Consider the following 15,681-nt stretch of genomic DNA (forward strand, 5'->3'; position numbering starts at 1 on the left):
CATCCACCCGTTAACCTTGGCTCCTGTTGTTTCCTTAGGCCTTCCCCACACAGACACCATGTGATCCACGCCTTGTATCAACATCAACACCCCAGCTCTCTCTGTATTCCCAATTCCCTCTGTGTACTATTTGCCAGCTTTGGCTTGCTTGTGCCCCAGAGGGTTATTCCTGCTTGCCTAGTGGCTGTGGACCAACTCTGGCCTGCACAACCTTCCCCCTCAAACTTTTCTGCTATCTAATAGGCTGCAACCACAACTCCAAGAAGGACTGAACCCTAGCCTTGGGGAGGGAACCCTCTTTCCAAGTTTATCCTTGGGTAATCCCCCTCAGCTGTAGGATTTTCTTTTCATATTTATATTTATGTTTGCGCGCTCTCTCTCTCTCTCTCTCTATATATATATATTTGGGATGGAGGCTTGCTGTGTTGCCCAGGCCAGAGTGCAATGGCGTGATCTCTGCTCACTGCAACCTCCACCTCCCAGTTCAAGCAATTCTCCCTGCCTCAGCCTCCCAAGGAGCTGGGATTATAGGCACCCACTACCACACCCAGCTAATTTTGTATTTTTAGTAGAGATGGAGTTTCACCATGTTGCCAGGCTGGTCTCAAACTCCTGACCTCAGCCTCCCAAAGTGCTGGGATTACAGGCATGAGCCACCATCCCCAGCAAAATAATTCTTTAATTTAAATTACTGTATGGTTTCTGTCTCCTTGTTGAACACAGATTGATACAGGTGTGAAAGTATATGTGTGTGTTTTTAAAATGAGGGCAAAGACATGAATTTTGACTGCATATATTTAGTAAGCCCAGAGATAAGCCAAAGAAATAATACAAGTCAAAACTATTAATTACGAATACTCAGCTGGGGCTGTGATCCTGAATCTAGACACAGAAATCTGATGGTCTACATCAGAGGTTGGCAAACTACAGCCTAAACACCAATCCTTGCTGATCACATGTTTCTGTGTGGCCTTGAGCTAAGAATGATCTTTACATTTTAAATGGTTGCAAAGAATTTAAAGGATAATATTTTGTGACATCTATTTGTATCCATAAATAAAATTTTGTTGTAACCCAACCACAGTCATTTGCTAGGTATTGTCTATAGCTGCTTCCATGCTACATGGTAAAGCTGAGTAATTGCAACAGAGACCAAATGGCTCGCCAACCCTAAAATGCTCTCTGGCCCTTAACAAAAAATGTATTGGAAACTAACCAGTCTTATACATATTTAAAAAAAGTTGGCCCGCCCCGATCTAGACTGAAACTTGGGACCATTTTATCAAGTAAAGACCAAATGAATTGCCTGTTTAATCCCCGGCTCTGAATTCATGACCTCTTTTCTCTTATTTGTAGACTGGCAAACGAGTTGCAAGGCATCTAGAATAGCCAAAACAACCTTGAAAAAGAAAAGGGAGGAGGATTCACACTTTCTGACTTCAAAACTTACTATAAAGCAAATGGCAATCAGGATAGTATAGTGCTGGCATAATGATAGCCATATAGATCAAAGGAATAGAATTGGAAGTCCAGAAATAAAACCATGTGTCAGTGGTCAATGATTTTCCCCTAGGGTGCCAAGATTATTCAGTGGGGGAAAGAAGAGTCTTTCTAACAAATGATGCAGCGACAACTGTCTATCTACTTACAAAAGAATACAGTTTGACCCCACCTTATACCATATATAAAATATGAACTAAAAATGTATCAAAAATCTAAATGTAAGAGCTAAAACTATAAAACTATTAGAATAAAACAAAGGGGTAAATCTTCATGATCTTAGATTTGCCAAAAGAGATTTTTCATATTGCACCAAAAACATGAGCAACAACAACAATGAAAAGATAAATTAGACTTCATCCAAATTTAAAACTTTTGTACAGGATATTATCAAGAAAGTGAAAAGGCCAGGCATGGTAGCTCATGCCTGTAATCCCAGCAGTTTGGGAGGCTGAAGTGGGTGGATCGCTTGAACCCAGGAGTTCAAGACCAGCTTGGGCAACAGGGCGAAACCCTGTCTCTATAAAAAAATACAAAAATTAGCCAGTGTGCTGGCATGTACCTGTAGTCCCAGCTACTCGGAAGGCTGAGGTGGGAGAATTGCTTGAGCACTGGAGGTCAGGCTGCAGTGAGTTGTGATCACACCACTGCACTCCAGCCTGGGTGATGGGGCGAGACTCTGTCTCAAAAAAAAAACAAAAAAACAAAAAAACAAAAAAAAACCCAGACAACTCACAGAATGGGAGAAAACCTGTATAAATCATATATCTGACAAGGAACTTGTATCTGTAATGTAGAAAGAATTCTTACAACTCAATAATAAAAGGCAAATGGTCCAAATTAAAAAACGAGCAAAGGATCTGAATGGGCATTTCTCCAAGGATGATATATAAATGGCCAACAAGCACATGAAAAGATGTTCAACATCATTAGTCATGAGGGAAATGCAAATCAAAACCATGATGAAATTGATAGCACTTCACATTCATTAAGATGGCTTGAATCAAAAAGTCAGATAATAACAAATATGGGTGAAGATTTGGAGAAATCAGAACCCTCATACGCCACTTGTGGGAATGTACAATGGTGAAGCCACTTTGGAAAACAGTCTGGCAGTTCCTCAAATGATTATCATTATCATATGACTCAGAAATTCCACTCCTAGCTAGATACCAAAGAGGAATTAAAACATGTCCACATAAAAACTTGTACATGAATGTTTACAGCAGCATTATTTATAAAAGCCAAAGGTGGAAACAATCCAAATGTTCATCATTTGATGAACTGAAAAACAAAATATGATAGTCCCCTCCTTATCTGAGGAGGTTATATTCCAAGATCCCCAGTGGATTCATGGAATGGCAGATACTACCAAACCCTATATATATAATTTTCTCCTATACATACATAGCTATGATAAACTTTATAAATTAGGTACAGTAAGAGATTGACAACAATACTAATAGAACCATTATAAAAATATACTGTATTAAAAGTTACATGAATGTGGTCTCAAAATATCTTGTACTCTACTCACCCATTTTTATACTGCAGTTGATTATAGGTAACTGCAACCACAGAAAGTGAAAGATGGATATGGGGGGACTACTGTACATCCATACAATGGAATATTATTTGGCCATAAAAAGGAATGGAGTATTGATACGTGTCATGACATGGATGAACCTTAAAAACACTGTGCTTAGTGAAAGAAGGTAGTCACAAAAGACCACATATTATTATATGATTCCCTTTATATACATTTTCTAGAATGTCCTTCATATTATTCATCCCTTCTGATAGACCTGAGTGTAGGTTCAGGTCTCTGCTCACATACCACTCCTCAAAGAAGTTTTCCCTGACCACCTAGCCAAAATCGTATCCCATCCCTCTCAGTCCTCTGCCTTTATTTATTTTTTTCATATCACTCTAATGTTACATTGCATACTTATTTATCTGATTTACTATGTCTTTCTCACTAGAATGTAAAGCTCCATGAGGGAAAGGACTTTATCCCAATAAGGTGTATGGCCTTAGTAGATGCTAAATAAAAATTATTTTAAATGCATGCATGAATGATGTGTTAGGCAGCTGGGTGAGGTGGGGGCAAATGAACAGCTGAGGAGCCAGACAGACCTATATTCCCACTCTGACTCTGCCACCTTGGGCAATATAATTCATTTCTATGAGGCTTCACCTCTTCATCTACAGGTGACAGAAACCAGATAACAGAACATACCTTTTTGAGATGGTGTGAAAATGACAAAGCACCAAGGTGGAAGCTTTCCTTGCTGGGTTTGAGGAACAGCAAGGAGATTAGTGTGACTGGAGAATGATGAATGAGGGGAATGTTGAAGGAGATGAGTGAGGTTGGAGAGGAGTGCAGAGTTAGATTTTATTCCATGTGTGCTGGGAAGTTTTTGGTAAGTGGAGACCAGGGCATGACATCATCTGATATCCCAGTACGTTTAGAAGGATCCCTCTGGCTGCTGTGAGAACAAGAAAGGAAGCAAAGAGACAAGTTATGGGCTTGTTCAATGATCCAAGACAGAGATGATGGTGGCTATGACTAGAGTGGAAGCAATGGAGTGGGTGACAACAGTCATATTCAAGATAATTTGAAGGTGGGGGCCACAGGATTTGCTGATGAATTTGATTATTCGATGGCAGAGAAAGGGAAGAATGAAATATGCTTCAAATTTGTCATTTTCTTTTTTTCCTTTTTTAATCCAAGAAACTTCGGCGATGGGGAACACTGGTGAAGTGGTTTTAGAAACAGTGAATAGAATCAAGAATTCAGTTTTCAACATGTTAAATTTGGTAGACCTGTTAGACATTCACATCACGCTGGCAGCTGGATATAAAGGGCCAAGAGTTAAATAATGAGGCCAAGGTTAGAGGAACAAACTTGAAAACCCTGGGTGTATATGTTGTATTTAAAAGTCATAGGAAGGGCCCGGCGTGGTGGCTCACGCCTGTAATTCTAGCACTTTGGGAGGCCAAGGCGGGTGGATCACTTGAGGTCAGGAGTTCAGAGACCAGTCTGGCCAAGATGGCGAAACCCCGTCTCTACTAAAAATACAAAAATTAGCCGAGTGTGGTGGCACATGTCTGTATTCCCAGCTATTCGGGAGGCCGAGGCAGGAGAATCGCTTGAACCGGGGAGGCGAAGGTTGCAGTGAGCGGACATTGCGCCACTGCACTCCAGCCTTGGTAACAGACTGAGAGTCTGTCTCAAAAGAAAAAATAAGTCATAGAAAAAAAAAATGTCATATGACTGGATGCGATTATCAACAAATATGGGTAGAGCCCTTATTTTGTGCTAGTAAAGTATTCTAGGCACTACAGCAATGAGTAATACACAAAGAGAAAAATTCACACCCTTATGAATCTTACATTCTAATGGGGAGGGGATAATAAAATAACAAAAATATACAGCGTGTGAGATAGCAAAGAGGGAAATACAGGAGAGATGAGGATGAGGTGGGTGGGAAGGTTACAGGATGGCTAGGGAAATCCTCACTGGGAAAGTGTTATTTAAGCTTAAGTCTTGAAAGAGGTGAGGGCAGCAGCCTTTTGGTATACCTTGAGGACTAGCATTCCAGGCAGAGGCAAAAGCAAATGCAGAGGGGCTGAAAAGGAGCACGTCCGGCCAGTGGAGGGAAAAGCAAGAATAGTGGCTGTAGAGGAGACAGCCGGGGAGGGTGATGGGGAAATGAGGACTGAGAGTGTAATGGGAAAGGTGGGGCGAAGAGAAATGAGTGTGACACAGAGCAGCCCTGAGTACGGATTTAAGCTAGGAAGGTGTCCAAACAGGAACTTAAGGCTCTCCTATTACTTCAAAGCGGGATGTTAACGCCCAGTCCCCAGGCCCCGCCCCTGCTCGGCACAAGCTCCGCTCTGGGGCCGGAACTCTAGAGCTCAGTGTCCGGACCGGAAGTAGATTTCCAGCCGACCGCATTTTACGTGCTGCTGCATTTCCGGTAGCGGCGGCGGGAAATCGGCTGCGGGAGAGAGGCTAGGCCTCTGTGGAGGCGAATCCGGCGGGGATCAGAGCCATCAGAACCGCCACCATGGTGAGGAGGGCACAGGCTGGCGGCGCGGGAACTTCCGAGTCTGTTGTGGAGTGGGAACCGCGACTGATCGGGAAGGAAGCCGTGGGTTAGAGCTACTTACGGCGGTGAAGGCCTGGGCCTTGGCCGCTCGGTCTGGGCGGGAAAGACCAGGACCTTGGCGGTTCGGCTAGGCATGGGGTCGAGGAAAAGGTTGGAACCGGGAACGGAGGCCGAGGTCGTTCGGCAGGGGCGAGGGTAGAACCGCGGCTCTCGACACTGCTGTAGCCATAATGCCTGGGACCCCGTAGGTACTAAGTTAACTTTTGCCGAATAAATATATGTCCCGGGCTTCGGAGCAGGCTCTGGAGCCGCAGGGGGACCCGGTAAACGGCTCAGACTTGTGAAAGGTTGTGAGTCTGAGAAAGAGTTACGGACGTGGGTGGAAGGAAGGGGCTTGTGGACCACGCTAGAGTCTTGCTAGGTCTACTTGATGGAGAGGAGGGAGGAGGAGGGGATAGGGAATGTTTGGAGGAAGAGTTCCACTCAGTTGTTCATCATGTTTCTGTGTTTGCCTGTGCCTGACTTCTCAGGCGCTGGGGCTGCTCTCTGAAATATGTTTGCTTCCTTCACAGAGGTAGTTGGGGACACATAATATAATTTTATGGTCATTCGGTAAAAGTAACGGCGGCGGGCGGGGTAAGAATGTTTTCTCAAATAAATGGTTCCTGAGCAGATTCCTAAAAGATTAGCAAGAGTGTACCCGGCGAAAATGGGGGTAGTATTACATACCCGGAGAACTGAAGGAACAAAGGCTGAAGAGTAGCAAGATTTAAAAAGTTACTGGATTTTTCTGCGTCTGTTGACTGAGAAAAAGTTGCTGGAGGAGGAAGGAAGAAAGAGTAGGGAAGACGGGAAGAATTGGCAGGAGGCTAGTTACTAAAGACCTTGCATGTTATTTTACCTTGGTGGTGGTGAGGCATGTCATCGAAGGATTTAATTTAATTTATTTTTATTTTGAGAGGGAGTTTTGCTTTTGTTTCCCAGGCTGGAGTGCAGTGGCTCGATCACGGTTCACTGCAACCTCTGCCTCCCGGGTTCAAGCGATTCTCCTGCCTCGGCCTCCCGAGTAGCTGGGATTATAGGCGCCCGCCACCACGCTTGGCTAATTTTTTGTGTTTTTAGTAAAGACGGGGTTTCACCATGTTGTCCAGGCTGGTCTCAAACTCCTGACCTCAGTTAGTCCACCCGCCTCGGCCTCCCAAAGTGCTGGGATTACAGCCGTGAGCCACCTTGCCCTGCCCACTGAAGGATTTTAACCAGCAAAGTGACATAAACGTAGTGGTGTTTAGAAAGATTGCTCTAGCTCTGGCATGTATATTCGATGGGACTGGAAGCAGGAAAACCTGGTAGGATATTGTTTGGATAATTGGTTAGAATAGGCACTGGATTCATTCTGTCTAGGTTCCAACACAGCTTTCCAGCTGTGAAACTGGGCAAGTTACTTAACCTCTCCCAGCCTCAGTGACCTCATCTGTAAAATAGGGATAATAATGGGTCCAATTTTGAGGATTAAATGAGATTTACAGTGCTTATCACAGTGCCAGATACACAGTGAACATTAGTTCAACTGGACCGGTGAATGTTGCCCTAAAGGTTCAGATCCCTTGTGGTTAGAAGCTGGTTAAAATGGTCATTGAAGGGAAACTGAACCACCAAACCTGAGGGTGGCTCCAGTATCTTTGTGTGGAGTCAAGTTTCGTTTTTGTTTTTTGAGATGGAGTCTTTCCCTGTCACCCAGGCTGGAGTGCAGTGGCGTGATCTCAGCTCACTGCAACCTCCACCTCCCAGGTTCAAGCGATTCGATTCTCCCACTTCAGCCTCCCGAGTAGTTGGGATTACTGGCGCTTGCCACCATGCGTGGCTAATTTTTGTAATTTTAGTAGAGATGGAGTTTCGCCATGTTAGCCAGGCTGGTCTCGAACTCCTGACCTCAGGTGATCTGCCCACCTCAGCCTCCCAAAATGCTGGGATTACAGGAGTGAGCCACTGAGCTCAGCCATGGAGTCAAAGTTTTGATCTGCATATTTGCAGGTTCGGAACTTTGTTGTCTGAGCTCACAGAGATGAACAGAGGTCCATAGAAGGCACTTGGGGGTCGGACTGGGGTATAGCAGTCAGACTGATGGGAGGATGATACACAGATCAAATGCCAGGTGATTTGTTTATAGAGAGAAATACAACTGCTTAGGGTACCTGACAGTTCACAAAGTGATACCTCTATAGTCACTTCTTTATTTTAGCACATTGGAACCCAGGTTATAAAGACAAATGTTTGTTGGGTTAAAGACCATTATATGTCCAAACCGATTAGCACCCTAACCACCAGAGTTTCCGTCTGTCAAATGTAGTCTTGGAGGCACACTAACAAATTCTTGATTTGTGGATTTCATTTTTCACCTTGAAGCTCATCTCCCTCCTGATAACAAGCTTCTTGTTGATTAGATTTTTAGTTTTAGCCCCATTCTAGCTCCTCCTTTACTCAGTCTTTTTAATGAGATTTGGATATTCCATAGCACTTGAGTCACATACCTATAATCTGCACAATGGTAAATGGCTCTAGTATGTATGGATTGGATTCGTTTGGGGACACACTATATACTCTCATCCCTGCAACTGACACGACATAGACAAAGGCGATTATAATATGAGAAAGACCGATTTTAAGGGAAGAGAGAATAGCAGATTACTGGGTAGAGGTCAGGCCTAAAACAGGGTGGCATGGGAGAATTCCAAGGAAAGGGCTGTGGGTAGAAGACTGAGCTAAGAATCTGTTGAGAAAGATGGACACATGGACAAGAAGGCCATGGGAAGTTTTGGGGAGGGCCAGAGGTGCTTTTGTCCAAAAGAGCAGAGTCTCATCCCTGTCTATTTCTCCTTGCAGACGGTGGGCAAAAGCAGCAAGATGCTGCAGCATATTGACTACAGGATGAGGTGCATCCTGCAGGACGGCCGGATCTTCATCGGCACCTTCAAGGCTTTTGACAAGCACATGAATTTGATCCTCTGTGACTGTGATGAGTTCAGGAAGATCAAGTGAGGAGTGGACTGTGGGGGGCGGAGACTGGAGGATGGGAATGGATTGAGTGGGTGGGCCAAGCAGTAGAGGTGGTGATGTAGCTAGTTGGTTCTTCTCTGTTTATTCTCCAGTTTTAGAGGGCAGACTTAAATGGGGACATTGAACACTAAGAAATCTTTTTCAGTCCAGCAGACCTTGCTCTCTAGGTCTAGCAAAGTACAAGTTGTGAAGGGCTGCTAGGCTTTTTGTTTCTCTGACTTTGTGTGCCCCTGGGTACTGGGGTAAAGGGCTCTCATGTTCTCCCCACAGGTGTGTGAGGGGGGAGAGCTTGAGTTTCTGGCCTCATTGCCTATTTGTAAAGCTGTAGCCTAAAGGGCTCTCCCAATGCAGCCTGGTCTGAAACTGCTTTAAGAAGCCTCTGACCCTCTTCAGGGTAAGTGCTCAGCTCCCCTTGTGGGTTTGGGGCCAGTGATTTTTGTTGGCATTTATACAAACAATTGGAGATATTTTCTACTTCGCTACAATTACATAAGTTATTGGCTAACTCCCTTGTCTTGAGTCTCACAGATGTTAAGCTTTTGGCCCATTAAAAGATAAGATCTAGCTTCCCATCATGTTTTACATTCAAGGCTACTTGAGGCACTAAAAGATGATGTGACTTCCATGGTTATCAGCTCTTTTGTCATATGCAGTGTCCATGTTATGTTGTCCCTCGCTTTGAATTCCCTTTGATTCTCCTTGGGGCTGATTTCTTCTGTGGCCCAAGGTCAAGAAGTATAGTTTAAAAATGTGGTAGGGATGCCTGGGTGCCAGGTACATATTAGAGGGGCCAACAGATGAGTGTGGAGCTACTCCAAAGTTCCCTCCTAATGATAAAAAATGTATTGGAAAATATTTTTGAAAATACAAAGAAGTCTATGAGTAGAAACTAAAATATCCAGAAGGGTTTTTTTCTAATTATGAAAGGACAATACATGGTTGTTATTTTAAAACATAAGAAAATGTGAGCCGAAAAAGGGAAAAACCGTCCATCCGCAGACAACCAGTTGATGTACTGTAAAATATCAGAACAAAATCTTTTGAGTTCTTTTTTTAAATCAGGCTATTTTTTCCCCTTTATTTTTAGGATCTTAGCTTTAGCTTTTTTCCCCCACTTTCCTATCCTGTTGCAGTTATTTTTCCTACTTCACATTTATATTTTGTTCATCTTTTTCTGGTTGTTGCTTTTTGGGGGTTTCTGTTTTTGTGCTTTTGAGGAACAGATATGAAATTTCAATTTCTGTGTATGTGAAATTTCTCTTAACCTTTTCCTTCTATGGCTTCTATTTCTGATGTAAGATAAGGGGCAGAATTATAGGCCTGTGAGGTTGAATTGATATTGGAAGGACACTGCACGTGAGGTGGGTGGGAGTCATTGGACTGGAATTGTTTAGGCAGCCTCCTGATGTTGGCAAGGCCTTAAGCTGAAGGGAGGTAATAGGGTCATAAGAAAGAAGACTTAGCTGAGGGAAGGGCCTTCACAGTTGCTGTGGAATAGTATATGGGCCAGAGCTGGGCTTTGTTGGCCCTGTCCTATCTCTTGGTCAGTGTGTCCTCTTGTGGTAGGAAACAGGTAGATAGCCACCTAAGAGGTTATGTGTTCAGCCTGCAGAGACTATCCAGGAGGGCTATCTTGGGAAAGTTTGTGTACTATTTGTTAGGAGATGCAGTGTAAGCAAATCTTGGAGGCCACTAGGCAGGTGAACTACCTACCTCTAACACTTTTTTTGTTTCTTCTAAACCTCTCTTTAGGCCAAAGAACTCCAAACAAGCAGAAAGGGAAGAGAAGCGAGTCCTCGGTCTGGTGCTGCTGCGAGGGGAGAATCTGGTCTCAATGACAGTAGAGGGCCCTCCTCCCAAAGATGTAAGTCAGAGCAGGAAGCCTTGTGGAGGAGGGAGGCCCTACCGTGAGCCAGGCTCTGTGTTAGATTCTGTTTCGCTGCAGTTCTCACAGGCATCCTCTGGATTTTGCCCCCTTTTTCAGATAATAAATAGAATCTTAAAGAGGTTACCCTGCAAGAAAGAAGTGGAAAAAGGGAACTAGAATTTGGGTATCTCTGACTTTAAAGCTCTACTTCTTTCTCAGATGATGTACATAGTGAGTCATTGGAGGAAGCACCTGAGGCCATCTGGGTCAGTCCTTAATGTGATGATAAAGCCTAGGTGGACTTTAAAAAGTTGTAACTCCAAAACAGTAGAATATGTGTGTATTTTGTTTTGTACAGTTACAGTTCATAGTTACTGAGAATCTGCTTTGCGCCAACCACTTCAGTATTTTATTTGATCCTTGTAAGTCTTTAGAGATAAATTCTCACCTTATAAATAGAGTAAAACAGGGCTTAGTAACTTGCCCGCGGTGCCACAGCTACTGAGTGGTGAAACTGACATTTGATCTCAGACAATCTTGATTCTGTAAACACCAAGCTACACATAGAAATAGAACAGGCTTTAGAGACCTAGTGAAATTTGTTTTTCCTTTCCCTTTTGCATTTGAAGGCTTTTTTTTTTTTTTTGAGGCAGAGTCTGCGGCGCTGTGTCGCCAGGCAAGCGTGATCTTGGCTCACTGCACGGCCTCTGCCTCCCCTGGGTTCCAGCGATTCCCACTTTGCCTCGGCCTCGGTAGCTGGGGTTACAGATGTGCATCACGCCGCTGATTTTTTGTGTTTTGGTTTCGGTTCGCCGTGTTGGCCGGGATGGTCATGGGTCTCTTTGGTGTGACCTGCCCACAGCCAGCTCCCAAAATGCTGAGATTACAGGTGTGAGCCACCGGGCCCTGCCAAGACATCATTTTAATCAAAAGAGAATAATCCTTTTAACTTTTTACAAGTACACATAGATTATCTGAATTTTTGCTTTGCCAACACATAATATCGCCTCTTCATTTGTTCTGTGTTTTCACTTAATGTTAGCATTTTTCTAATTGCTCTACACCAAGTCAAGTTAACGACCGAAAGATTTTCTCAAGTGAGTACAGAGTAGTTTATCCTCGTCATTTTCTTTTTTGGGGATTTTTACGTTTCTGCCTTTTCCAGTTATAAATGTCTGCAAGGGATGTTAGCATATCTTGGTTCAAAGCCCATGTACATATTCAAATTTCTTAGTACCTACTTCCAATAGAATTGGCTGGTCTAACGTAACCCATTGTAAACCTTTGTGATCACAACCAGTTTTACCATAACCATGTCATTTGCAGATGAGGCAACTCAGCCTGGGATTGTGGGATTATTTGCCCATTGTCACCTAGCGGATTAGAATCAGCTGGGAATGGATCTCATGTCCCTTTAATGCCTTGCCTGCTGAACCCTGAGTAGAACCCTGGCCCTTTGCTCTTGGTTGAACTTTCACAGGAGTGCATATAGGTGGTTGAGTTGTGGCATGTTTCTCTAGACTTACTCTTAAGTTCTACCCTGCTTCAGGGATCACTCATAGTCTTGATGGAGGAAGAGTGGTGTTGGCACACATGGAGAGGTAGTATTTATAAGCTGTTTCGATGCCCTGTAAATCTGAGGGGCTCTCTTGGCAATGATTTTCCAAAGTATGCTTCTGATCTTCAGGCCACTGGGCGTCAGAGCGTGTTTGTTTATTTTTCAGACTGGTATTGCTCGAGTGCCGCTTGCTGGAGCTGCCGGGGGCCCAGGGATTGGCAGGGCTGCTGGCAGAGGAATCCCGGCTGGGGTTCCCATGCCTCAGGCTCCTGCAGGACTTGCTGGGCCAGTCCGTGGGGTTGGCGGGCCATCCCAACAGGTGAGGGGTTGGGGAAAGGGTACCACCTCCTGGTGGCTAAAATAAAGGATAAAGGGGAGGGCCCATAGTTTCAAAAGGGTCCAGAGTGACCAACCTATGATTGTCAGACTATCAGTGTTTCACTGTGGTTTCTACATGGCCCTAGAATCAAGTGAAAAATGATAATTTGCCATTGTAAATTATGTTGGTGCTATCAAAGAGATGTACGAATTAGCCAACTTTATTTAAGGAAAATATTTTCATGACAACATTTGAAATCATGAGTCATATTTGAAAGGCAGTTGCCTTCTCTCACTTGGATTGGACATCCTTACATTCAGGTCTAGAAGATGGGAGTTGGGCATTCAAGCTTGATCTTTCCTGACATGTGGTTTAGGATAGGAAGTCTGGTGCTGAGAGTTGCGGCATTAAGGGATTTGGTGTCTGCTGTTTCCCGCTGTCCTTCCCCTGGTTGGGGAGGAGAGTGGGAAGCTGCATTGTAGTGGACTCTTCTAACTCTTTCTTCTTATATCCTGTTAGGTGATGACCCCACAAGGAAGAGGTACTGTTGCAGCCGCTGCAGCTGCTGCCACAGCCAGTATTGCCGGGGCCCCGACCCAGTACCCACCTGGCCGTGGGGGTCCTCCCCCACCAATGGGCCGAGGAGCACCCCCTCCAGGTGAGGAGCCCATAAGGAGACCAGTGCTAATTGATAGAAGATGCCTTAGCTGGATTAATGATGAGATATAACTTCACTGAAACTGATGATGAGTTTATATAATTAAGCAGGATTACTCTGAGATCCAGTGTGGCTGACTGATGAAACTAGTAGGACAAGAACCATTGGGAGCCCTAGGTGCTCCCAATGTCAGTTTCTGGGAGCTGCTGAGAGGGTGGAATGGTCCCTGTTTTCTCAGAACTTGGTGGAAAGCTTGGTAGTTTTTTTGCTACCTTTTCAAGATAGACACTTGAGCTATATTCTTGGGGCTTTTCTCTTGCAGGCATGATGGGCCCACCTCCTGGTATGAGGCCTCCTATGGGTCCCCCAATGGGGATCCCCCCTGGAAGAGGGACTCCAATGGGCATGCCCCCTCCGGGAATGCGGCCTCCTCCCCCTGGGATGCGAGGTAAGTGCCTGCAGTGGTAAAACTTCGGCTTCTTTCCCTAGAGCCTAGGGGGATAGGAAATGGAGGGAAGATTGCATTTAGACCATATCCCATGGGCTTTCAAGCCTTAAGTCTAGGGAAATCCAGAAAGGAAAGAGAAGAGGGAACATGCATTTCTTAAATTGGGCTTACCACCCCTCTTAGAACAGTTAGAGCAGCCCTGTACCCAAAGTGTTTCTCAATATCTGAGGCAGTGGCCTCAGGACACTATGAAATAAGCATTCTGAGGATCCCTAACAAAAGTTATGAGATTGTCTTATTGCTCTTTGGTTTGACAGTGCCTAGTAATTAAGAGGGGGCTCTGGGCTTTGCTATATTATTATTATGGATTTCTCTTTAACTTCAGTTGGAGAAATTCTGAGATCAGTCCCCACATGGATGAGAAAATAGGCCCCCAGAGAGTTTGGACTCCAAGCCCAGTGTTCTTTCCCCATAAAATAACCCATTGGCAAACTTGGTGACCCCTGTTTCTTTAGTCTGGGTTATTCCTCTATGGGTTTTTATAGGCATAGGAACCCAGTCAGCCTCAGAGAAATCCCTAGTTAGCACATATGCCATGTATACCCCTCTCCTCACTTGATTACTGCAGGGCCTGGGAGGCTGGGGCAGGGTTGGGGATTCAAGTTGCAGATCAGGCACTGACTAAACTTCTTACTCTTACTTCAGGCCTTCTTTGACCCTTGGCCACAGAGTATGGAAATAGCTCCGCAGAGGCGTGGGCTCGATTCCTCAGGGCCACGTTACCACAGACCTGTTTGTTTCTTATGCTGTTGTTCGCGGAGTCTCACGGGATTGTCTGGTTTCCCTTACAGGGCCCCCTCCCCCGGGAATGCGCCCACCAAGGCCCTAGACTCATCTTGGCCCTCCTCAGCTCCCTGCCTGTTTCCCGTAAGGCTGTACATAGTCCTTTTATTTCCTTGTGGCCTATGAAACTGGTTTATAATAAACTCTTAAGAGAACATTATAATTGCACCTATGTGTCTTTATTTTTAGAAAAATCTTTGATATATTGGGTGCTTAATAGAGTCAAGAAGGGTTGCCTTGGAAAAATCCCTCAGCTTCTTCCCTATAAAACATTTTACTACCCATTTGCATCTGTACATCCTTGTACACTAAGATAGTTAAAAATTGAACATTTTCAATTGAAAAGTGACATTTTCACTTAATCAAATTCAAAGATCAGTTTTGTTGAAATCAGTACCCATAATATCCTCTTGGGAAGGCACTTACCTGGATAGCTCCTCCATGAAGCAAATGCTAACAATGAAAATTCTACTGGGAGAGGAACAATTTTGGCATAACTTTCTGCCAGGGTCACACACATAACATATAGCCTAACATAACTTTTGAGTTGTGGTATCTTCATGATTTCTTCCACCCAAAGCCTGTGTTCACTGAGCAGCACTCTAGTACTTAGTGCATCAAGCTCTAAGGGTGCAAAAATAAGGTGAACACTGTTCTAAAGTTGCTGTGTAGGGGGGAGATAATTGTAAATGCAGTCAGCGGCACTTGCCACATTAATAGAAGAAGAAAAAGCCATAGGATCTTCTCAACAGATGCAGAAAAAACATTTGAGACGATTTCAATACCCTTTGATGATAAATACACACAGCAAATTGGGAATAGAAGGGATTTTTTTTTTTTTTTAAGAGATAGTGGGGTCTCACTGTGTTGCCCAGGCTGGTCTCAAGATTTCTGCCCTCAAGGTATCCTGCCTCTGCCTGGGATTGCAGGCATGAGTCACTGCACCCAGCTCAGAAGGCAGTTTTTAAACAAGATTAAGGGATTTATGAAACATAGCTAACAATAGTGAAAGACTGAAAGCTTTACCCTTACAATTAGGAATAAGACAAGGGTTCCCACTTTGGCCACTTCCAACATTGTACTGGAAGTTCTAACCAGAGCGATTAGGCAAGAAAAAGAAGAATTGCAATTGGAAAGGAAGAAGTAAAACTATCTCTGCGGAAGATATCCTGTGTATAGGAAACCATCTACAAGATAGCTACTAGAGCTAATGAATGAATTCAGCAGTTTTAGGGTACAAGATCACATAAAAACTATTCCATACACCACCAACAATCTGAAAGGAAATAGAAAAGAATTCCAGTTGGGATAGCAATCGA

General features: G+C 44.1%; 1 protein-coding gene across 2 annotated transcripts; it reads left to right on the forward strand.

The window, feature by feature from the left end:
- Nucleotides 1–5,391: 5,391 nt before the first annotated feature.
- On the forward strand, nucleotides 5,392–14,522 carry SNRPB (small nuclear ribonucleoprotein polypeptides B and B1). Of its 2 annotated transcripts, none has more exons than XM_017944952.3 (7): nucleotides 5,392–5,576; nucleotides 8,496–8,647; nucleotides 10,422–10,533; nucleotides 12,261–12,413; nucleotides 12,933–13,071; nucleotides 13,394–13,519; nucleotides 14,225–14,522. In XM_017944952.3, exons 1-7 carry the CDS (start codon nucleotides 5,574–5,576, stop codon nucleotides 14,233–14,235), a joined length of 696 nt encoding a protein of 231 aa, XP_017800441.1. In that variant the 5' UTR covers nucleotides 5,392–5,573; the 3' UTR covers nucleotides 14,236–14,522. The 2 variants fall into 2 exon arrangements, with proteins under 2 accessions (XP_017800441.1, XP_003905022.1); XM_003904973.4 differs by having other exon boundaries at nucleotides 14,371–14,522.
- The last annotated feature ends 1,159 nt before the right edge of the window (nucleotides 14,523–15,681 follow it).

This window comes from Papio anubis, chromosome 16 (genome assembly GCF_008728515.1).
Source record: "Papio anubis isolate 15944 chromosome 16, Panubis1.0, whole genome shotgun sequence".
Taxonomy (NCBI): domain Eukaryota; kingdom Metazoa; phylum Chordata; class Mammalia; order Primates; family Cercopithecidae; genus Papio; species Papio anubis.

Coding starts and splice junctions, on each gene's coding strand:
- SNRPB (XM_003904973.4), top strand. Junction 13,072..13,393: donor CCGAGGAGCACCCCCTCCAG/GTGAGGAGCCCA, acceptor TTTCTCTTGCAG/GCATGATGGGCCCACCTCCT. Junction 13,520..14,370: donor TCCTCCCCCTGGGATGCGAG/GTAAGTGCCTGC, acceptor TTTCCCTTACAG/GGCCCCCTCCCCCGGGAATG.